General features: G+C 42.0%; 1 protein-coding gene across 1 annotated transcript in view; it reads right to left on the minus strand.

The window, feature by feature from the left end:
* LOC311044173 (uncharacterized protein) overlaps positions 1-24,599 on the minus strand; it is a gene marked incomplete at both ends in the record, with an annotated part of 70,945 nt that overhangs the window by 44,118 nt on the left and 2,228 nt on the right. The window contains 9 exons of the mRNA XM_084055592.1: positions 20,689-20,831; positions 21,478-21,614; positions 21,867-22,013; positions 22,549-22,713; positions 22,981-23,099; positions 23,264-23,373; positions 23,800-24,002; positions 24,039-24,080; positions 24,223-24,298. Of these exons, the coding sequence (XP_083911718.1) occupies positions 20,689-20,831; positions 21,478-21,614; positions 21,867-22,013; positions 22,549-22,713; positions 22,981-23,099; positions 23,264-23,373; positions 23,800-24,002; positions 24,039-24,080; positions 24,223-24,298 (1,142 nt within the window). The remainder of the gene's footprint in view (positions 1-20,688; positions 20,832-21,477; positions 21,615-21,866; positions 22,014-22,548; positions 22,714-22,980; positions 23,100-23,263; positions 23,374-23,799; positions 24,003-24,038; positions 24,081-24,222; positions 24,299-24,599) is intronic.

The raw sequence follows: 24,599 nt of genomic DNA on the forward strand, positions 1-24,599 counted from the left end.
ACCCTGAGTTTGAAGTGCTGTCCGTCAAGTGTAGGCCACCTGGTTGTGCCTGAGCTCATAGGAGGGCAGGTGGGAGGCTATCAGCACCTGGGGGAGTGTAAAATAATTTGGGCATCAATTATTTTCAGTTGGTCATGAATTAATATAGCTGCTGCAGGATGCATTAAACCTTAATGCATCCTGCTAAGTCACCCCTTAATGATTAAGTGGTGACTTAACGGTTTCACATGGGGCATCTTTGTATGTGTGCTGTAGCCACATACCATTTTCATTCAGCTGAATGGCGTTGGTCGTCTTGCTGAGCTGGGTGAGCTCGGTCAGGATGGTCATCGACGAGGGTGGGATCTCGCCCACACAGCTGGTCCTAGACACGCAAGAGGACAACGTACACAGTCAAATCCCCAGTGTTCATTCAATTTGTACACCAACTTGTGACCAGGAGATTATTTTTGGGAACTTGGGCGTGGGAGAATATGTAGTTGAGCTCGTTGGCCGTGTCAGCTTTTTTTTCTTCACGAAGTGCAAATACACACTTGAACAACACTCAACAGGTCTTCAAGTTGCCCTTTGGTTAGTCGCCTAAGTAGCCTAAGCTTCAAAATGATGATATGTGAAGGGTGGAGGATGACGGGTAGAAAAAGCGCTAGTATATCCTAGGATATACTCACTTCTGAACTGCACAATGCTCCGAGTGTACTCCTAACAGGTTTTTGGGGGGACGATTTTTTCCACACTTAGTGATTTTTTCGGATTTAACTTTCGTTTCGGTAGGGACAAACTTTCGTTTCGGTAGTGACCCAATGGTGAAAAAAGAAAATGTATTAAGTCCAGAGCTCGATGAATGTTAGGGACCAAAAAAACAGTCACTACCAATCAACTTTAAATTGCCTGAAACGTACTCCTAACAGGTTTTTGGGGGAACAAATTTTTTTTTTGATACAATGGTGTCGCTACCAAAACGAAAAAAAAATTACTAAGTCCAGAACTCGATGAATGTTAGGGACCAAAAAAAAAGTCACTACCAATCAACTTTAAATTGCCTGAAACGTACTCCTAACAGGTTTTTGGGGGAACAATTTTTTTTTTGACACAATGGTGTCACTACCGCCACTACTTTCAGCTCATTTGCATTACAACATACCATTTGTTTATCGCAAATGAAATTGTAATCTCATAAACATTTTAGTAACCAGGTTAAATTTAAAAAGATGGCATTACTTGGGTGAGGTCTTTACTTAAATTTGTCAAATCTGTCCCAGCAGAGTGATTGAGGTCGCCCACATGCTGCCTCAGTGCCTGCAGTTCTGGAACTGAAACATTTCACAAATCATTAGCAGATCAAGGGTATTGAGCTCATACCATACCTATGACATGGACTGTCAGGTGCTGTCGCTCCACCCTGAGTTTGAAGTGCTGTCCGTCAAGTGTAGGCCACCTGGTTGTGCCTGAGCTCATAGGAGGGCAGGTGGGAGGCTATCAGCACCTGGGGGAGTGTAAAATAATTTGGGCATCAATTATTTTCAGTTGGTCATGAATTAATATAGCTGCTGCAGGATGCATTAAACCTTAATGCATCCTGCTAAGTCACCCCTTAATGATTAAGTGGTGACTTAACGGTTTCACATGGGGCATCTTTGTATGTGTGCTGTAGCCACATACCATTTTCATTCAGCTGAATGGCGTTGGTCGTCTTGCTGAGCTGGGTGAGCTCGGTCAGGATGGTCATCGACGAGGGTGGGATCTCGCCCACACAGCTGGTCCTAGACACGCAAGAGGACAACGTACACAGTCAAATCCCCAGTGTTCATTCAATTTGTACACCAACTTGTGACCAGGAGATTATTTTTGGGAACTTGGGCGTGGGAGAATATGTAGTTGAGCTCGTTGGCCATGTCAGCTTTTTTTTCTTCACGAAGTGCAAATACACACTTGAACAACACTCAACAGGTCTTCAAGTTGCCCCTTGGTTAGTCGCCTAAGTAGCCTAAGCTTCAAAATGATGATATGTGAAGGGTGGAGGATGACGGGCAGAAAAAGCGCTAGTATATCCTAGGATATACTCACTTCTGAACTGCACAATGCTCCGAGTGTACTCCTAACAGGTTTTTGGGGGGACGATTTTTTCCACACTTAGTGATTTTTTCGGATTTAACTTTCGTTTCGGTAGGGACAAACTTTCGTTTCGGTAGTGACCCAATGGTGAAAAAAGAAAATGTATTAAGTCCAGAAATCGATGAATGTTATGGACCAAAAAAAAAGTCACTACCAATCAACTTTAAATTGCCTGAAACGTACTCCTAACAGGTTTTTGGGGGAACATTTTTTTTTTGACACAATGGTGTCACTACCGAAACGAAAAAAAAATTACCAAGTCCAGAGCTCGATGAATGTTAGGGACCAAAAAAACAGTCACTACCAATCAACTTTAAATTGCCTGAAACGTACTCCTAACAGGTTTTTGGGGGAACAATTTTTTTTTTTGATACAATGGTGTCACTACCGCCACTACTTTCAGCTCATTTGCATTACAACATACCATTTGTTTATCGCAAATGAAATTGTAATCTCATAAACATTTTAGTAACCAGGTTAAATTTAAAAAGATGGCATTACTTGGGTGAGGTCTTTACTTAAATTTGTCAAATCTGTCCCAGCAGAGTGATTGAGGTCGCCCACATGCTGCCTCACTGCCTGCAGTTCTGGAACTGAAACATTTCACAAATCATTAGCAGATCAAGGGTATTGAGCTCATACCATACCTATGACATGGACTGTCAGGTGCTGTCGCTCCACCCTGAGTTTGAAGTGCTGTCCGTCAAGTGTAGGCCACCTGGTTGTGCCTGAGCTCATAGGAGGGCAGGTGGGAGGCTATCAGCACCTGGGGGAGTGTAAAATAATTTGGGCATCAATTATTTTCAGTTGGTCATGAATTAATATAGCTGCTGCAGGATGCATTAAACCTTAATGCATCCTGCTAAGTCACCCCTTAATGATTAAGTGGTGACTTAACGGTTTCACATGGGGCATCTTTGTATGTGTGCTGTAGCCACATACCATTTTCATTCAGCTGAATGGCGTTGGTCGTCTTGCTGAGCTGGGTGAGCTCGGTCAGGATGGTCATCGACGAGGGTGGGATCTCGCCCACACAGCTGGTCCTAGACACGCAAGAGGACAACGTACACAGTCAAATCCCCAGTGTTCATTCAATTTGTACACCAACTTGTGACCAGGAGATTATTTTTGGGAACTTGGGCGTGGGAGAATATGTAGTTGAGCTCGTTGGCCATGTCAGCTTTTTTTTCTTCACGAAGTGCAAATACACACTTGAACAACACTCAACAGGTCTTCAAGTTGCCCCTTGGTTAGTCGCCTAAGTAGCCTAAGCTTCAAAATGATGATATGTGAAGGGTGGAGGATGACGGGCAGAAAAAGCGCTAGTATATCCTAGGATATACTCACTTCTGAACTGCACAATGCTCCGAGTGTACTCCTAACAGGTTTTTGGGGGGACGATTTTTTCCACACTTAGTGATTTTTTCGGATTTAACTTTCGTTTCGGTAGGGACAAACTTTCGTTTCGGTAGTGACCCAATGGTGAAAAAAGAAAATGTATTAAGTCCAGAGCTCGATGAATGTTATGGACCAAAAAAAAAGTCACTACCAATCAACTTTAAATTGCCTGAAACGTACTCCTAACAGGTTTTTGGGGGAACATTTTTTTTTTGACACAATGGTGTCACTACCGAAACGAAAAAAAAATTACCAAGTCCAGAGCTCGATGAATGTTAGGGACCAAAAAAACAGTCACTACCAATCAACTTTAAATTGCCTGAAACGTACTCCTAACAGGTTTTTGGGGGAACAATTTTTTTTTTGACACAATGGTGTCACTACCGCCACTACTTTCAGCTCATTTGCATTACAACATACCATTTGTTTATCGCAAATGAAATTGTAATCTCATAAACATTTTAGTAACCAGGTTAAATTTAAAAAGATGGCATTACTTGGGTGAGGTCTTTACTTAAATTTGTCAAATCTGTCCCAGCAGAGTGATTGAGGTCGCCCACATGCTGCCTCACTGCCTGCAGTTCTGGAACTGAAACATTTCACAAATCATTAGCAGATCAAGGGTATTGAGCTCATACCATACCTATGACATGGACTGTCAGGTGCTGTCGCTCCACCCTGAGTTTGAAGTGCTGTCCGTCAAGTGTAGGCCACCTGGTTGTGCCTGAGCTCATAGGAGGGCAGGTGGGAGGCTATCAGCACCTGGGGGAGTGTAAAATAATTTGGGCATCAATTATTTTCAGTTGGTCATGAATTAATATAGCTGCTGCAGGATGCATTAAACCTTAATGCATCCTGCTAAGTCACCCCTTAATGATTAAGTGGTGACTTAACGGTTTCACATGGGGCATCTTTGTATGTGTGCTGTAGCCACATACCATTTTCATTCAGCTGAATGGCGTTGGTCGTCTTGCTGAGCTGGGTGAGCTCGGTCAGGATGGTCATCGACGAGGGTGGGATCTCGCCCACACAGCTGGTCCTAGACACGCAAGAGGACAACGTACACAGTCAAATCCCCAGTGTTCATTCAATTTGTACACCAACTTGTGACCAGGAGATTATTTTTGGGAACTTGGGCGTGGGAGAATATGTAGTTGAGCTCGTTGGCCATGTCAGCTTTTTTTTCTTCACGAAGTGCAAATACACACTTGAACAACACTCAACAGGTCTTCAAGTTGCCCTTTGGTTAGTCGCCTAAGTAGCCTAAGCTTCAAAATGATGATATGTGAAGGGTGGAGGATGACGGGTAGAAAAAGCGCTAGTATATCCTAGGATATACTCACTTCTGAACTGCACAATGCTCCGAGTGTACTCCTAACAGGTTTTTGGGGGGACGATTTTTTCCACACTTAGTGATTTTTTCGGATTTAACTTTCGTTTCGGTAGGGACAAACTTTCGTTTCGGTAGTGACCCAATGGTGAAAAAAGAAAATGTATTAAGTCCAGAGCTCGATGAATGTTAGGGACCAAAAAAACAGTCACTACCAATCAACTTTAAATTGCCTGAAACGTACTCCTAACAGGTTTTTGGGGGAACAATTTTTTTTTTTGATACAATGGTGTCGCTACCAAAACGAAAAAAAAATTACTAAGTCCAGAACTCGATGAATGTTAGGGACCAAAAAAAAAGTCACTACCAATCAACTTTAAATTGCCTGAAACGTACTCCTAACAGGTTTTTGGGGGAACAATTTTTTTTTTGACACAATGGTGTCACTACCGCCACTACTTTCAGCTCATTTGCATTACAACATACCATTTGTTTATCGCAAATGAAATTGTAATCTCATAAACATTTTAGTAACCAGGTTAAATTTAAAAAGATGGCATTACTTGGGTGAGGTCTTTACTTAAATTTGTCAAATCTGTCCCAGCAGAGTGATTGAGGTCGCCCACATGCTGCCTCACTGCCTGCAGTTCTGGAACTGAAACATTTCACAAATCATTAGCAGATCAAGGGTATTGAGCTCATACCATACCTATGACATGGACTGTCAGGTGCTGTCGCTCCACCCTGAGTTTGAAGTGCTGTCCGGTCAGGATGGTCATCGACGAGGGTGGGATCTCGCCCACACAGCTGGTCCTAGACACGCAAGAGGACAACGTACACAGTCAAATCCCCAGTGTTCATTCAATTTGTACACCAACTTGTGACCAGGAGATTATTTTTGGGAACTTGGGCGTGGGAGAATATGTAGTTGAGCTCGTTGGCCATGTCAGCTTTTTTTTCTTCACGAAGTGCAAATACACACTTGAACAACACTCAACAGGTCTTCAAGTTGCCCTTTGGTTAGTCGCCTAAGTAGCCTAAGCTTCAAAATGATGATATGTGAAGGGTGGAGGATGACGGGTAGAAAAAGCGCTAGTATATCCTAGGATATACTCACTTCTGAACTGCACAATGCTCCGAGTGTACTCCTAACAGGTTTTTGGGGGGACGATTTTTTCCACACTTAGTGATTTTTTCGGATTTAACTTTCGTTTCGGTAGGGACAAACTTTCGTTTCGGTAGTGACCCAATGGTGAAAAAAGAAAATGTATTAAGTCCAGAGCTCGATGAATGTTAGGGACCAAAAAAACAGTCACTACCAATCAACTTTAAATTGCCTGAAACGTACTCCTAACAGGTTTTTGGGGGAACAATTTTTTTTTTTGATACAATGGTGTCGCTACCAAAACGAAAAAAAAATTACTAAGTCCAGAACTCGATGAATGTTAGGGACCAAAAAAAAAGTCACTACCAATCAACTTTAAATTGCCTGAAACGTACTCCTAACAGGTTTTTGGGGGAACAATTTTTTTTTTGACACAATGGTGTCACTACCGCCACTACTTTCAGCTCATTTGCATTACAACATACCATTTGTTTATCGCAAATGAAATTGTAATCTCATAAACATTTTAGTAACCAGGTTAAATTTAAAAAGATGGCATTACTTGGGTGAGGTCTTTACTTAAATTTGTCAAATCTGTCCCAGCAGAGTGATTGAGGTCGCCCACATGCTGCCTCACTGCCTGCAGTTCTGGAACTGAAACATTTCACAAATCATTAGCAGATCAAGGGTATTGAGCTCATACCATACCTATGACATGGACTGTCAGGTGCTGTCGCTCCACCCTGAGTTTGAAGTGCTGTCCGTCAAGTGTAGGCCACCTGGTTGTGCCTGAGCTCATAGGAGGGCAGGTGGGAGGCTATCAGCACCTGGGGGAGTGTAAAATAATTTGGGCATCAATTATTTTCAGTTGGTCATGAATTAATATAGCTGCTGCAGGATGCATTAAACCTTAATGCATCCTGCTAAGTCACCCCTTAATGATTAAGTGGTGACTTAACGGTTTCACATGGGGCATCTTTGTATGTGTGCTGTAGCCACATACCATTTTCATTCAGCTGAATGGCGTTGGTCGTCTTGCTGAGCTGGGTGAGCTCGGTCAGGATGGTCATCGACGAGGGTGGGATCTCGCCCACACAGCTGGTCCTAGACACGCAAGAGGACAACGTACACAGTCAAATCCCCAGTGTTCATTCAATTTGTACACCAACTTGTGACCAGGAGATTATTTTTGGGAACTTGGGCGTGGGAGAATATGTAGTTGAGCTCGTTGGCCATGTCAGCTTTTTTTTCTTCACGAAGTGCAAATACACACTTGAACAACACTCAACAGGTCTTCAAGTTGCCCCTTGGTTAGTCGCCTAAGTAGCCTAAGCTTCAAAATGATGATATGTGAAGGGTGGAGGATGACGGGCAGAAAAAGCGCTAGTATATCCTAGGATATACTCACTTCTGAACTGCACAATGCTCCGAGTGTACTCCTAACAGGTTTTTGGGGGGACGATTTTTTCCACACTTAGTGATTTTTTCGGATTTAACTTTCGTTTCGGTAGGGACAAACTTTCGTTTCGGTAGTGACCCAATGGTGAAAAAAGAAAATGTATTAAGTCCAGAGCTCGATGAATGTTAGGGACCAAAAAAACAGTCACTACCAATCAACTTTAAATTGCCTGAAACGTACTCCTAACAGGTTTTTGGGGGAACAATTTTTTTTTTTGATACAATGGTGTCGCTACCAAAACGAAAAAAAAATTACTAAGTCCAGAACTCGATGAATGTTAGGGACCAAAAAAACAGTCACTACCAATCAACTTTAAATTGCCTGAAACGTACTCCTAACAGGTTTTTGGGGGAACAATTTTTTTTTTGACACAATGGTGTCACTACCGCCACTACTTTCAGCTCATTTGCATTACAACATACCATTTGTTTATCGCAAATGAAATTGTAATCTCATAAACATTTTAGTAACCAGGTTAAATTTAAAAAGATGGCATTACTTGGGTGAGGTCTTTACTTAAATTTGTCAAATCTGTCCCAGCAGAGTGATTGAGGTCGCCCACATGCTGCCTCACTGCCTGCAGTTCTGGAACTGAAACATTTCACAAATCATTAGCAGATCAAGGGTATTGAGCTCATACCATACCTATGACATGGACTGTCAGGTGCTGTCGCTCCACCCTGAGTTTGAAGTGCTGTCCGTCAAGTGTAGGCCACCTGGTTGTGCCTGAGCTCATAGGAGGGCAGGTGGGAGGCTATCAGCACCTGGGGGAGTGTAAAATAATTTGGGCATCAATTATTTTCAGTTGGTCATGAATTAATATAGCTGCTGCAGGATGCATTAAACCTTAATGCATCCTGCTAAGTCACCCCTTAATGATTAAGTGGTGACTTAACGGTTTCACATGGGGCATCTTTGTATGTGTGCTGTAGCCACATACCATTTTCATTCAGCTGAATGGCGTTGGTCGTCTTGCTGAGCTGGGTGAGCTCGGTCAGGATGGTCATCGACGAGGGTGGGATCTCGCCCACACAGCTGGTCCTAGACACGCAAGAGGACAACGTACACAGTCAAATCCCCAGTGTTCATTCAATTTGTACACCAACTTGTGACCAGGAGATTATTTTTGGGAACTTGGGCGTGGGAGAATATGTAGTTGAGCTCGTTGGCCATGTCAGCTTTTTTTTCTTCACGAAGTGCAAATACACACTTGAACAACACTCAACAGGTCTTCAAGTTGCCCCTTGGTTAGTCGCCTAAGTAGCCTAAGCTTCAAAATGATGATATGTGAAGGGTGGAGGATGACGGGCAGAAAAAGCGCTAGTATATCCTAGGATATACTCACTTCTGAACTGCACAATGCTCCGAGTGTACTCCTAACAGGTTTTTGGGGGGACGATTTTTTCCACACTTAGTGATTTTTTCGGATTTAACTTTCGTTTCGGTAGGGACAAACTTTCGTTTCGGTAGTGACCCAATGGTGAAAAAAGAAAATGTATTAAGTCCAGAGCTCGATGAATGTTATGGACCAAAAAAAAAGTCACTACCAATCAACTTTAAATTGCCTGAAACGTACTCCTAACAGGTTTTTGGGGGAACATTTTTTTTTTGACACAATGGTGTCACTACCGAAACGAAAAAAAAATTACCAAGTCCAGAGCTCGATGAATGTTAGGGACCAAAAAAACAGTCACTACCAATCAACTTTAAATTGCCTGAAACGTACTCCTAACAGGTTTTTGGGGGAACAATTTTTTTTTTTGATACAATGGTGTCGCTACCAAAACGAAAAAAAAATTACTAAGTCCAGAACTCGATGAATGTTAGGGACCAAAGAAAAAGTCACTACCAATCAACTTTAAATTGCCTGAAACGTACTCCTAACAGGTTTTTGGGGGAACACATTTTTTTTTGACACAATGGTGTCACTACCGCCACTACTTTCAGCTCATTTGCATTACAACATACCATTTGTTTATCGCAAATGAAATTGTAATCTCATAAACATTTTAGTAACCAGGTTAAATTTAAAAAGATGGCATTACTTGGGTGAGGTCTTTACTTAAATTTGTCAAATCTGTCCCAGCAGAGTGATTGAGGTCGCCCACATGCTGCCTCACTGCCTGCAGTTCTGGAACTGAAACATTTCACAAATCATTAGCAGATCAAGGGTATTGAGCTCATACCATACCTATGACATGGACTGTCAGGTGCTGTCGCTCCACCCTGAGTTTGAAGTGCTGTCCGTCAAGTGTAGGCCACCTGGTTGTGCCTGAGCTCATAGGAGGGCAGGTGGGAGGCTATCAGCACCTGGGGGAGTGTAAAATAATTTGGGCATCAATTATTTTCAGTTGGTCATGAATTAATATAGCTGCTGCAGGATGCATTAAACCTTAATGCATCCTGCTAAGTCACCCCTTAATGATTAAGTGGTGACTTAACGGTTTCACATGGGGCATCTTTGTATGTGTGCTGTAGCCACATACCATTTTCATTCAGCTGAATGGCGTTGGTCGTCTTGCTGAGCTGGGTGAGCTCGGTCAGGATGGTCATCGACGAGGGTGGGATCTCGCCCACACAGCTGGTCCTAGACACGCAAGAGGACAACGTACACAGTCAAATCCCCAGTGTTCATTCAATTTGTACACCAACTTGTGACCAGGAGATTATTTTTGGGAACTTGGGCGTGGGAGAATATGTAGTTGAGCTCGTTGGCCATGTCAGCTTTTTTTTCTTCACGAAGTGCAAATACACACTTGAACAACACTCAACAGGTCTTCAAGTTGCCCTTTGGTTAGTCGCCTAAGTAGCCTAAGCTTCAAAATGATGATATGTGAAGGGTGGAGGATGACGGGTAGAAAAAGCGCTAGTATATCCTAGGATATACTCACTTCTGAACTGCACAATGCTCCGAGTGTACTCCTAACAGGTTTTTGGGGGGACGATTTTTTCCACACTTAGTGATTTTTTCGGATTTAACTTTCGTTTCGGTAGGGACAAACTTTCGTTTCGGTAGTGACCCAATGGTGAAAAAAGAAAATGTATTAAGTCCAGAGCTCGATGAATGTTAGGGACCAAAAAAACAGTCACTACCAATCAACTTTAAATTGCCTGAAACGTACTCCTAACAGGTTTTTGGGGGAACAATTTTTTTTTTTGATACAATGGTGTCGCTACCAAAACGAAAAAAAAATTACTAAGTCCAGAGCTCGATGAATGTTATGGACCAAAAAAAAAGTCACTACCAATCAACTTTAAATTGCCTGAAACGTACTCCTAACAGGTTTTTGGGGGAACATTTTTTTTTTGACACAATGGTGTCACTACCGAAACGAAAAAAAAATTACCAAGTCCAGAGCTCGATGAATGTTAGGGACCAAAAAAACAGTCACTACCAATCAACTTTAAATTGCCTGAAACGTACTCCTAACAGGTTTTTGGGGGAACAATTTTTTTTTTTGATACAATGGTGTCGCTACCAAAACGAAAAAAAAATTACTAAGTCCAGAACTCGATGAATGTTAGGGACCAAAGAAAAAGTCACTACCAATCAACTTTAAATTGCCTGAAACGTACTCCTAACAGGTTTTTGGGGGAACAAATTTTTTTTTGACACAATGGTGTCACTACCGCCACTACTTTCAGCTCATTTGCATTACAACATACCATTTGTTTATCGCAAATGAAATTGTAATCTCATAAACATTTTAGTAACCAGGTTAAATTTAAAAAGATGGCATTACTTGGGTGAGGTCTTTACTTAAATTTGTCAAATCTGTCCCAGCAGAGTGATTGAGGTCGCCCACATGCTGCCTCACTGCCTGCAGTTCTGGAACTGAAACATTTCACAAATCATTAGCAGATCAAGGGTATTGAGCTCATACCATACCTATGACATGGACTGTCAGGTGCTGTCGCTCCACCCTGAGTTTGAAGTGCTGTCCGTCAAGTGTAGGCCACCTGGTTGTGCCTGAGCTCATAGGAGGGCAGGTGGGAGGCTATCAGCACCTGGGGGAGTGTAAAATAATTTGGGCATCAATTATTTTCAGTTGGTCATGAATTAATATAGCTGCTGCAGGATGCATTAAACCTTAATGCATCCTGCTAAGTCACCCCTTAATGATTAAGTGGTGACTTAACGGTTTCACATGGGGCATCTTTGTATGTGTGCTGTAGCCACATACCATTTTCATTCAGCTGAATGGCGTTGGTCGTCTTGCTGAGCTGGGTGAGCTCGGTCAGGATGGTCATCGACGAGGGTGGGATCTCGCCCACACAGCTGGTCCTAGACACGCAAGAGGACAACGTACACAGTCAAATCCCCAGTGTTCATTCAATTTGTACACCAACTTGTGACCAGGAGATTATTTTTGGGAACTTGGGCGTGGGAGAATATGTAGTTGAGCTCGTTGGCCATGTCAGCTTTTTTTTCTTCACGAAGTGCAAATACACACTTGAACAACACTCAACAGGTCTTCAAGTTGCCCTTTGGTTAGTCGCCTAAGTAGCCTAAGCTTCAAAATGATGATATGTGAAGGGTGGAGGATGACGGGTAGAAAAAGCGCTAGTATATCCTAGGATATACTCACTTCTGAACTGCACAATGCTCCGAGTGTACTCCTAACAGGTTTTTGGGGGGACGATTTTTTCCACACTTAGTGATTTTTTCGGATTTAACTTTCGTTTCGGTAGGGACAAACTTTCGTTTCGGTAGTGACCCAATGGTGAAAAAAGAAAATGTATTAAGTCCAGAGCTCGATGAATGTTAGGGACCAAAAAAACAGTCACTACCAATCAACTTTAAATTGCCTGAAACGTACTCCTAACAGGTTTTTGGGGGAACAATTTTTTTTTTTGATACAATGGTGTCGCTACCAAAACGAAAAAAAAATTACTAAGTCCAGAACTCGATGAATGTTAGGGACCAAAAAAAAAGTCACTACCAATCAACTTTAAATTGCCTGAAACGTACTCCTAACAGGTTTTTGGGGGAACCATTTTTTTTTTGACACAATGGTGTCACTACCGCCACTACTTTCAGCTCATTTGCATTACAACATAGCATTTGTTTATCGCAAATGAAATTGTAATCTCATAAACATTTTAGTAACCAGGTTAAATTTAAAAAGATGGCATTACTTGGGTGAGGTCTTTACTTAAATTTGTCAAATCTGTCCCAGCAGAGTGATTGAGGTCGCCCACATGCTGCCTCACTGCCTGCAGTTCTGGAACTGAAACATTTCACAAATCATTAGCAGATCAAGGGTATTGAGCTCATACCATACCTATGACATGGACTGTCAGGTGCTGTCGCTCCACCCTGAGTTTGAAGTGCTGTCCGTCAAGTGTAGGCCACCTGGTTGTGCCTGAGCTCATAGGAGGGCAGGTGGGAGGCTATCAGCACCTGGGGGAGTGTAAAATAATTTGGGCATCAATTATTTTCAGTTGGTCATGAATTAATATAGCTGCTGCAGGATGCATTAAACCTTAATGCATCCTGCTAAGTCACCCCTTAATGATTAAGTGGTGACTTAACGGTTTCACATGGGGCATCTTTGTATGTGTGCTGTAGCCACATACCATTTTCATTCAGCTGAATGGCGTTGGTCGTCTTGCTGAGCTGGGTGAGCTCGGTCAGGATGGTCATCGACGAGGGTGGGATCTCGCCCACACAGCTGGTCCTAGACACGCAAGAGGACAACGTACACAGTCAAATCCCCAGTGTTCATTCAATTTGTACACCAACTTGTGACCAGGAGATTATTTTTGGGAACTTGGGCGTGGGAGAATATGTAGTTGAGCTCGTTGGCCATGTCAGCTTTTTTTTCTTCACGAAGTGCAAATACACACTTGAACAACACTCAACAGGTCTTCAAGTTGCCCCTTGGTTAGTCGCCTAAGTAGCCTAAGCTTCAAAATGATGATATGTGAAGGGTGGAGGATGACGGGCAGAAAAAGCGCTAGTATATCCTAGGATATACTCACTTCTGAACTGCACAATGCTCCGAGTGTACTCCTAACAGGTTTTTGGGGGGACGATTTTTTCCACACTTAGTGATTTTTTCGGATTTAACTTTCGTTTCGGTAGGGACAAACTTTCGTTTCGGTAGTGACCCAATGGTGAAAAAAGAAAATGTATTAAGTCCAGAGCTCGATGAATGTTATGGACCAAAAAGAAAGTCACTACCAATCAACTTTAAATTGCCTGAAACGTACTCCTAACAGGTTTTTGGGGGAACATTTTTTTTTTGACACAATGGTGTCACTACCGAAACGAAAAAAAAATTACCAAGTCCAGAGCTCGATGAATGTTAGGGACCAAAAAAACAGTCACTACCAATCAACTTTAAATTGCCTGAAACGTACTCCTAACAGGTTTTTGGGGGAACAATTTTTTTTTTTGATACAATGGTGTCGCTACCAAAACGAAAAAAAAATTACTAAGTCCAGAACTCGATGAATGTTAGGGACCAAAAAAACAGTCACTACCAATCAACTTTAAATTGCCTGAAACGTACTCCTAACAGGTTTTTGGGGGAACAATTTTTTTTTTTGATACAATGGTGTCGCTACCGCCACTACTTTCAGCTCATTTGCATTACAACATACCATTTGTTTATCGCAAATGAAATTGTAATCTCATAAACATTTTAGTAACCAGGTTAAATTTAAAAAGATGGCATTACTTGGGTGAGGTCTTTACTTAAATTTGTCAAATCTGTCCCAGCAGAGTGATTGAGGTCGCCCACATGCTGCCTCACTGCCTGCAGTTCTGGAACTGAAACATTTCACAAATCATTAGCAGATCAAGGGTATTGAGCTCATACCATACCTATGACATGGACTGTCAGGTGCTGTCGCTCCACCCTGAGTTTGAAGTGCTGTCCGTCAAGTGTAGGCCACCTGGTTGTGCCTGAGCTCATAGGAGGGCAGGTGGGAGGCTATCAGCACCTGGGGGAGTGTAAAATAATTTGGGCATCAATTATTTTCAGTTGGTCATGAATTAATATAGCTGCTGCAGGATGCATTAAACCTTAATGCATCCTGCTAAGTCACCCCTTAATGATTAAGTGGTGACTTAACGGTTTCACATGGGGCATCTTTGTATGTGTGCTGTAGCCACATACCATTTTCATTCAGCTGAATGGCGTTGGTCGTCTTGCTGAGCTGGGTGAGCTCGGTCAGGATGGTCATCGACGAGGGTGGGATCTCGCCCACACAGCTGGTCCTAGACACGCAAGAGGACAACGTACACAGTCAAATCCCCAGTGTTCATTCAATTTGTACACCAACTTGTGACCAGGAGATTATTTTTGGGAACTTGGGCGTGGGAGAATATGTAGTTGAGCTCGTTGGCCATGTCAGCTTTTTTTTCTTCACGAAGTGCAAATACACACTTGAACAACACTCAACAGGTCTTCAAGTTGCCCTTTGGTTAGTCGCCTAAGTAGCCTAAGCTTCAAAATGATGATATGTGAAGGGTGGAGGATGACGGGTAGAAAAAGCGCTAGTATATCCTAGGATATACTCACTTCTGAACTGCACAATGCTCCGAGTGTACTCCTAACAGGTTTTTGGGGGGACGATTTTTTCCACACTTAGTGATTTTTTCGGATTTAACTTTCGTTTCGGTAGGGACAAACTTTCGTTTCGGTAGTGACCCAATGGTGAAAAAAGAAAATGTATTAAGTCCAGAGCTCGATGAATGTTAGGGACCAAAAAAACAGTCACTACCAATCAACTTTAAATTGCCTGAAACGTACTCCTAACAGGTTTTTGGGGGAACAAATTTTTTTTTTGATACAATGGTGTCGCTACCAAAACGAAAAAAAAATTACTAAGTCCAGAACTCGATGAATGTTAGGGACCAAAAAAAAAGTCACTACCAATCAACTTTAAATTGCCTGAAACGTACTCCTAACAGGTTTTTGGGGGAACCATTTTTTTTTGACACAATGGTGTCACTACCGCCACTACTTTCAGCTCATTTGCATTACAACATAGCATTTGTTTATCGCAAATGAAATTGTAATCTCATAAACATTTTAGTAACCAGGTTAAATTTAAAAAGATGGCATTACTTGGGTGAGGTCTTTACTTAAATTTGTCAAATCTGTCCCAGCAGAGTGATTGAGGTCGCCCACATGCTGCCTCACTGCCTGCAGTTCTGGAACTGAAACATTTCACAAATCATTAGCAGATCAAGGGTATTGAGCTCATACCATACCTATGACATGGACTGTCAGGTGCTGTCGCTCCACCCTGAGTTTGAAGTGCTGTCCGTCAAGTGTAGGCCACCTGGTTGTGCCTGAGCTCATAGGAGGGCAGGTGGGAGGCTATCAGCACCTGGGGGAGTGTAAAATAATTTGGGCATCAATTATTTTCAGTTGGTCATGAATTAATATAGCTGCTGCAGGATGCATTAAACCTTAATGCATCCTGCTAAGTCACCCCTTAATGATTAAGTGGTGACTTAACGGTTTCACATGGGGCATCTTTGTATGTGTGCTGTAGCCACATACCATTTTCATTCAGCTGAATGGCGTTGGTCGTCTTGCTGAGCTGGGTGAGCTCGGTCAGGATGGTCATCGACGAGGGTGGGATCTCGCCCACACAGCTGGTCCTAGACACGCAAGAGGACAACGTACACAGTCAAATCCCCAGTGTTCATTCAATTTGTACACCAACTTGTGACCAGGAGATTATTTTTGGGAACTTGGGCGTGGGAGAATATGTAGTTGAGCTTGTTGGCCATGTCAGCTTTTTTTTCTTCACGAAGTGCAAATACACACTTGAACAACACTCAACAGGTCTTCAAGTTGCCCCTTGGTTAGTCGCCTAAGTAGCCTAAGCTTCAAAATGATGATATGTGAAGGGTGGAGGATGACGGGCAGAAAAAGCGCTAGTATATCCTAGGATATACTCACTTCTGAACTGCACAATGCTCCGAGTGTACTCCTAACAGGTTTTTGGGGGGACGATTTTTTCCACACTTAGTGATTTTTTCGGATTTAACTTTCGTTTCGGTAGGGACAAACTTTCGTTTCGGTAGTGACCCAATGGTGAAAAAAGAAAATGTATTAAGTCCAGAGCTCGATGAATGTTATGGACCAAAAAGAAAGTCACTACCAATCAACTTTAAATTGCCTGAAACGTACTCCTAACAGGTTTTTGGGGGAACATTTTTTTTTTGACACAATGGTGTCACTACCGAAACGAAAAAAAAATTACCAAGTCCAGAGCTCGATGAATGTTAGGGACCAAAAAAACAGTCACTACCAATCAACTTTAAATTGCCTGAAACGTACTCCTAACAGGTTTTTGGGGGAACAATTTTTTTTTTGATACAATGGTGTCGCTACCAAAACGAAAAAAAAATTACTAAGTCCAGAACTCGATGAATGTTAGGGACCAAAAAAAAAGTCACTACCAATCAACTTTAAATTGCCTGAAACGTACTCCTAACAGGTTTTTGGGGGAACAAATTTTTTTTTGACACAATGGTGTCACTACCGCCACTACTTTCAGCTCATTTGCATTACAACATACCATTTGTTTATCGCAAATGAAATTGTAATCTCATAAACATTTTAGTAACCAGGTTAAATTTAAAAAGATGGCATTACTTGGGTGAGGTCTTTACTTAAATTTGTCAAATCTGTCCCAGCAGAGTGATTGAGGTCGCCCACATGCTGCCTCAGTGCCTGCAGTTCTGGAACTGAAACATTTCACAAATCATTAGCAGATCAAGGGTATTGAGCTCATACCATACCTATGACATGGACTGTCAGGTGCTGTCGCTCCACCCTGAGTTTGAAGTGCTGTCCGTCAAGTGTAGGCCACCTGGTTGTGCCTGAGCTCATAGGAGGGCAGGTGGGAGGCTATCAGCACCTGGGGGAGTGTAAAATAATTTGGGCATCAATTATTTTCAGTTGGTCATGAATTAATATAGCTGCTGCAGGATGCATTAAACCTTAATGCATCCTGCTAAGTCACCCCTTAATGATTAAGTGGTGATTTAACGGTTTCACATGGGGCATCTTTGTATGTGTGCTGTAGCCACATACCATTTTCATTCAGCTGAATGGCGTTGGTCGTCCAGAGCTCGATGAATGTTAGGGACCAAAAAAAAGTCACTACCAATCAACTTTAAATTGCCTGAAACATACTCCTAACAGGTTTTTGGGGGACCAATTTTTTCTCATCCCTCCTCCGTATATATCCAAACAAACATCCAAACCTCGCCTCTCTTGCTTTATCCCCAAACCTTCTAACCTGGGCTAATCCTCCAATGTAATCATTGGCATCCTCAATTTTTCCACCTCTAGTTCCGCCTCCTGTCTTCTCATCAGTGCCACAATTTCCAAGCCGTACACATCTTCCCTCTCACTCTAGCTGGAGCCCTTCTCTCACAAATCACCCCTGACTCCATCAGTTCCACCCTACCTATCGCTTCTTCAGCTCTCTTCCACACTACCCATTACTTTGGACTCAATTCAACTTCACTATATGACTTTTTACTCACGAGAAAAAAGAAAAGAAATTCAAAACATTGTGACTTAACTATGCTTTTCATCCAAACACCCCATTATGGGAGATTAAATGTGAAATACATCCACATAAAGATGATAGCCCCAGGTGGGAAAATTCAGTCAAAGGGTATACAGATGGAAGAAGTCTCCAGCTCAATACTTACACTTGCTGGTATGTGTTACAGCTGAGGTTCCTGCTGCTGAGGCAGTATAGAAACTCTCCTGATGCAGATGACAGGAACCCTCTCAAACGTCCAGAGAACCACTTCCCAATGACATCACTGTCCCTCAACTGTTCATCAGTCAGAATCGACACTCTCAGCTCTCCAATCACATCCAGAACCGCAGACGCCGATGGACCAGTCATCGTCATGGACTAGGGGAAGGATTACATGGGTCAATATTTCATTTAAATGTGCATTACGTGTGAGCTCATTTGGTGTAAAGAATAGTGGACAGGGCTTTTCGCTCTACAATAGAGAACTTTCATTCCAAAGCTGGGTGGACTTTATGTGGACAAATAACAGCTTCTGGGCAGAAATAATTGATCTTTTATTTTTATTTTGCATTGGTGCATTTTATAATTACTAATTATAAACATAGACTGTACTTATGTGTAGGTCTGAGATGTACTAACTGAGTCATCATTGTTCATTTTAATTAGTTTCAGTGATTGGTCATTCTATCTTTGCCATAACACTTAGCAGCTTAGTTTCAGTTTATTTCAGTGTCTGGTTAGATCTAGTTTGTTGTACCGTGTTGGCAAGAAGATCCAGAGCTGCATCCAACACCCCAGAGGCCTTGGAGAGGAACAGCTTCCAGACTGGTCTGGAACCAGTGGAGCTGGGGCACCAGTAGTTCGGTAGGCTTGCGTGCCGCACGTCTGGGGGCCAACATCCTCCGAGACTAGGCAGTGGTACTATTTAACCCATAGTTGGGGGCTGGTTTGTGGGCACCAGTAGTTCCGTAGGCTTGCGTGCCGCACGTCTGGGGGCCAACCTCCTCCGAGACTAGGCAGTGGTACTATTTAACCCATAGTTGGGGGCTGGTTCGTGGGCACCAGTAGTTCGGTAGGCTTGCGTGCCGCACGTCTGGGGGCCAACCTCCTCCGAGACTAGGCAGACTAGACCAGAAGTCTAGCTTCACATTTGCGCTTTTTATAGAATTGTCACATCAGAAGACAGACCCTTGCAGCGTAGAGAATAGAGAATAGTTATACCCTTCCAGACAAGAGTCATATCCCGGCGGACACGGACCGTCTTCAAGGCAAGAGTACAGTCAGAACCTTATAGACGGCGGTAGGGAGGGGCACTATTATTCGCTTATAGATTCCAAGGACTTGGAATCAACACTCGATTAATGTTAGAACGTACCAACAGATCAATCCTATTAACACACTTCCCTAAAGGCAAGGCTCCTTTCGGTCAGAGGAGGCATTTGAGCTTCAGAGCTCGCTCTATCCGGCACAGACATTGCTCCTTCAAGACAGAGCTCTGACTGGAAGGGTAGAACTATTCTTTACACTGCGATGCTCGGTCTTCTGATATGACATTCTATAAAAAGTACACATGTGAAGCTAGAATTATGGGTATTGAATTCATTGTTATATGGGTATTGAATTCATTGTTATATTGGTATTGAATTCATTGTTATATGGGTATTGAATTCATTGTTATATGGGTATTGAATTCATTGTTATATGGGTATTGAATTCCCATTATATGGGAGCGCCAATGGAGGGGGAAGGCTGCTTCTGTACACACTCCTCAGCGTCGCAACGTTTTTCCTCCTTTTTAGTATTTTTAAGCCTTTTATTTTTTTACATGTACTTAAATTGCCTTTCCCTGTTCTCAAGTAAAATATTGATATGCGATTAAAATGTGATTAATTGTGATTAATTCATTACAAAGCCTCTAATTAATTTGATAAATGTTTTTAATCGAGTCCCAGCCCTAGTTCTTATTATATATATTTATAATGTTCTTACCCTTCATCACAGACACCTGTAGCAGAACCTCCAAACTTTGATCCGGTGTACACAAACTGACCGTTGGAGATTTCCCCAGCAGAGCCACATGACTTCCCTGTGGAAGAGAAAGAAATATCCTTCAATACACTGGTATGAACTATCCAGTGGTGTAAAGTAACTAAGTACATTTACTAAAGTACTGTACTTAAGTACAATTAGAAGGTATTTTTACTTTACTGGAGTATTTCCAATTGTCTATACTTTTACTTACATCTCAGAGGCAAATATATACTGTTACTCCACTACAATTATTTGAAAACTTTAGTTACTAGTTATTGTAGATATAAAAGATTATATTATAAAAACATACATTAACTACTTGCCTTTCCCAGATGTACAACCACAAGGACGCACGCACGTACGCACGCACACGCCACTAACCTGTACAACACTCGGGTCCAGATTGACAAAGGTATCCAGGTCCATGTTGACATTGGAGGCAGCGGCACTTCTCACATAGGAAAGGGATGCACCACCTACAGGTCATAAAGAAAATACTGAATTTATCCATCTCTGAAGTGTGTGTGTGTGCGTGCGTGCGTACGTGCGTGAGAAATTTGAGACATTGTGAGGATTTTTGAGTTAGGCTATTATCACTGGTATACAGTACAGTACAGACAGTTGTGTATGAACTTGGGGTCCTTGACATGGAAATGTTTGAGAACCACTGCAATATACAGTATGTGTTTGTACGCATGTACATGTGAATGAATGCTTGCTTACCCAAAAATGGCTCTGTATTCTGGAAGCTGGTAGTGCTGATAGCTGTAGTGCGGCTGAGTCCAGAGAAGGCTTTTTCTGCGATGTTAAAGAGCACTTTCTTCTTCTCCAGCGTACAGCTGGACACTACCAGCAAACTGGAATTACTGGAAACACCAGGAGACACACAGCACACATCTCAAAAGAGTGCTACCACATTTTCAACCACAAATGTAATTTATTCAGTCACTAAAATTCAGTCCCTTACATATCTTATTTACCTTTTGGCTAATATGTCATGGAATCACACACATCACTCTTTTATAATTTGTTGTACGATGTTGCTTGTAGAAATGTATGCTAATTTTACTACTTTCTTTTTTATTTGTGAAAATGCGTGAATTATTATTATTAGGACTTTTATTTCTATAAAATAATAATTGATTCTTATTTTTGCCAGCCCAAAATACGGATGCCAGGGTTAATTAGGTTAAAAATAGTTTTGGGTGGGGCGCCCGTTGGCCTAGCGGTCCAGGCGCATACCATATAAAGGCTCTAATACAGTCTGACAGAGTGTCGCGAGTTTGAATCCCAGTCCCGACAACCTTTGCTGCATGTCATTCCCCATCTCTCTCTCCCTGTTTCCTGTCTCGCTCTACTATACACTGTCAATAAAGCCCAAAATACTCCCAATTTATTTTTCATAATAGTTTTTTGGATTAATGTCGATGTTCAAGTGTGTGCAAGTAGTGAAGAAATACTAAAGTAAACATGATTTACGATACTACTGGCTCCCTCCCCAACACCCCTCACCTGAGGGTGTCCTCTGAGATGGTCTGTAGGACACTGGTATCCAGGGAACACAGGTTGGGTCCCTTGACACAACTGAGCTCTGCACTGCCAAGACTGTTGCCCGCCTTAGTCAGATACTTGGAAATGATGGCCTTGGCCTTGATGGTGACAAAAAATGTGTTAGTGCCATATACATGTACTGCACACATTTACGAACACACATGCAAAAACGTGTAAATATAATCACAACACATTACAACACTTTTACACTGATTACACTGCCTGCCAGCCAGCCAGACAGACAGACAGACAGACAAACAGACAGACGCTTTACCTCCTGAGCCACTGCCGCCCCCATGTATATTTGTCAATAACACCATCAATCAATCAAAGATCATTTGTATACTTACCAGAGCTGAATCCCACTCCCCATCTGAAGAGTCCATTAAAGAACACAATGTGTCAATCTGTGTGATGTTCCACATGGTGATGTCATCAGTAGTGGCGTTGCGTGACGCAGGCCCCAGCTCCTGGACTTTCTCTTCTGGGATGAACGACTCACTGACATAGGCCTGACGTTGTGGATAGAGACATATTAGTGGATAGAGACATATTAGACGGGACACCAGATCAGAAATGCAACTGGAATCACTTTATTTGCGATACCTGTTCATTCATGCAATACATTTACAAGACTTTTATCTTGGTGGTAATGTGGTCAGACAATATTAAATATTATGGTAAAAGGACAACAGCCTCACATGCCAATGTCTTCATGAAGTTATCATTTAATTGGATGAAATACGCCAGGCGCACAAGAAAATACCAATTGTTGACCACGGGGTTGTTCGGGGGCAATATTTATATTTAATATATATTTTTTACATTCATGGTCTAGCCCCTTTAAAATGTAAGCCATTTAACATCATCACAACACACTCACATGACTTGGTAGACATCACAGGGTGGCTTAACCTAAGAAATAAAATAAAAGTCAATGCGTTATAATAATAATAATTATTATTATAATTGCTATTATATTTTGCTGTACGTTTTTTAAGCTGTCATAAGACGCTCTACAGATGAGGTTACCTCTCTAGCGAGCAGAACCAGGTGGTGCAGGAACTCAGGAAAGTCTCCTTGAGACTGTGTCAGATGGTCAAACACTGCATGGATGATGACGTCTTTCTCTGGAGGAGTAGGCACCAGCAGCATCTCTGCAGTCTGCTTCGGAGTCAGGAGGTGTAGAACCTCCATCTGGACACGTTTAAGACAAGAGAGAGACAGACAGAGAGAGGGCAGGATATGAGATTTAACCACTGAAGCCCTATTTTATACGTAATCGAATTATAATGTCACACTCGCAAATCAGCTATTACGTTTTTGAAAATCTTGCAATCCTGTGATGACATGCCCAAAATATACGCCAGGTTGAAAGGTTATTAAGTTACTGAAATTGTAGTGTCAAGTACAAACAATCAAATCAATGTTTTCAGTAAAAATGTTCAGATTATCCACACTCACTCCAGAGAAGTCACGGTTGAGGTCATAGAAGTCTGTGATGGGGGCGAACATGGAGAAGAATCCAAAGTTCTCCTCCAGCCATTCTGCACTATGGCTGGATGAGGAGACACACTGAGGATCTGAAGATAAATACACAAGTCAGTGTAGGCTATAATAGTATAGTATTAGAAAAGAGTAATGTTTTACTCAAAAATGTACTCTGAAAGCAACAGAAATTCCTGTACATCTGCAGACAAATGGTCCTCTGAGCTTGTCTCTAGCTATGGCTACTTGGTTCACTTACCGGACGTGTTGTGATGTAGCAAGAAGGAATGGATGAAGTGTTCGTACATCACTGGGCTGTGGTTGTGATCAGGATCCATGAGACGCATATGATGACTCAGATCTTTTACTCTGGACCCAGCAATGCAAAGAAATGTATCATTATTCCGGGACTATTTTGTGTATTTCGACTATAAGTGTTTTCCAAACGTAGGGTCTTACTCTTGACCCATTTTTGGGTCACAGACCAGGTTTTATGAATTAAAGTAAGGTAAAGTAAATATCCTGCTTGCCTGCAAGTCCCACAATCCTTTTTTTTTTTAAATCAACAGATTTTCAGAAATGAAAGAAAAGGAAAAGGAATACAAAAGATTTTCAGAAGATTTTAAGAAATACATTTTTTAAATATGCATACTTTATAATTCATAATGATTTTTCTTAAAAGTTTAGGTCCCAGGAAGTCACCAAATGTATCTTTCAGGTCTCAAGCTGAAAATGTTTGGGAAACAGTTATGTTCTAGAGAAGATAGCATTCCCTTTATAAACGGGACAACTCACAGGGCTTGGTAAACAGGACAGGTGAAGTTCTTAAAGCTGAGGCAGTCGAGGAGGCTTATGGGAACTGTAGGCAGCAGAGGCAGCAGTTTGATCTGGAACCACATCCTGATGAAGTCTGGGTCCTCCAGGTTCTCCTGGGTCAGGGATGGAGACTCCACCTGAGCAAACACTTCTCTGAAGTGGGACGCAAGCTCACTGAAGTTCTAAAACGAGGGGGGAAAAAGTAGAGTTGTACATGCACAGTGCATGAAACGGGCCACATTTTCCACTGCGTTGGTAAGCTGGTAGAAGAGATGGGGAGAAGGATAATGGATGTACAGGCATGACTTTCCTATCCGACGACATCTAGAATAGAATCTGGAATCCTTTGTGTAATACATTTAAATTAAAGAATTTCAGAAACAATTAATAAAGCCTTCTCACGCCACATGATCTTTCTTCAAGGGTGATGCTGCAAGTGTCCTGGACCTCAGTGGTGTCATTGCCCATGTCCAAATAGCTGTTCAACTAGCAAGCACAATAATCAGCATCATATTCATAGATAATGGACAGTGGACAAAACAAGGGACTTAAAAAGGACATAACCTGCAATATTTCTGGATGGCCACCAGAGGGTGGCCACAGGCTGACCTTTGTTATCACTCCAAAATCAGGACATTGTTGACCTTTGTCTTGTAAGGTTCACTATCACAAAGTGACAAATTCCTTGTGTCGGTTTGTATTTAAGTTCCCTTTAATAATTTGTACTTTGTTCAGCCACCTACCCTGTGTTCACATCTTAGTAAAGGGCTTGTGTTTGT

The sequence above is a fragment of the Gymnoscopelus microlampas genome (assembly GCF_963454915.1).
Source record: "Gymnoscopelus microlampas genome assembly, chromosome: 4".
Lineage (NCBI taxonomy): Eukaryota > Metazoa > Chordata > Actinopteri > Myctophiformes > Myctophidae > Gymnoscopelus > Gymnoscopelus microlampas.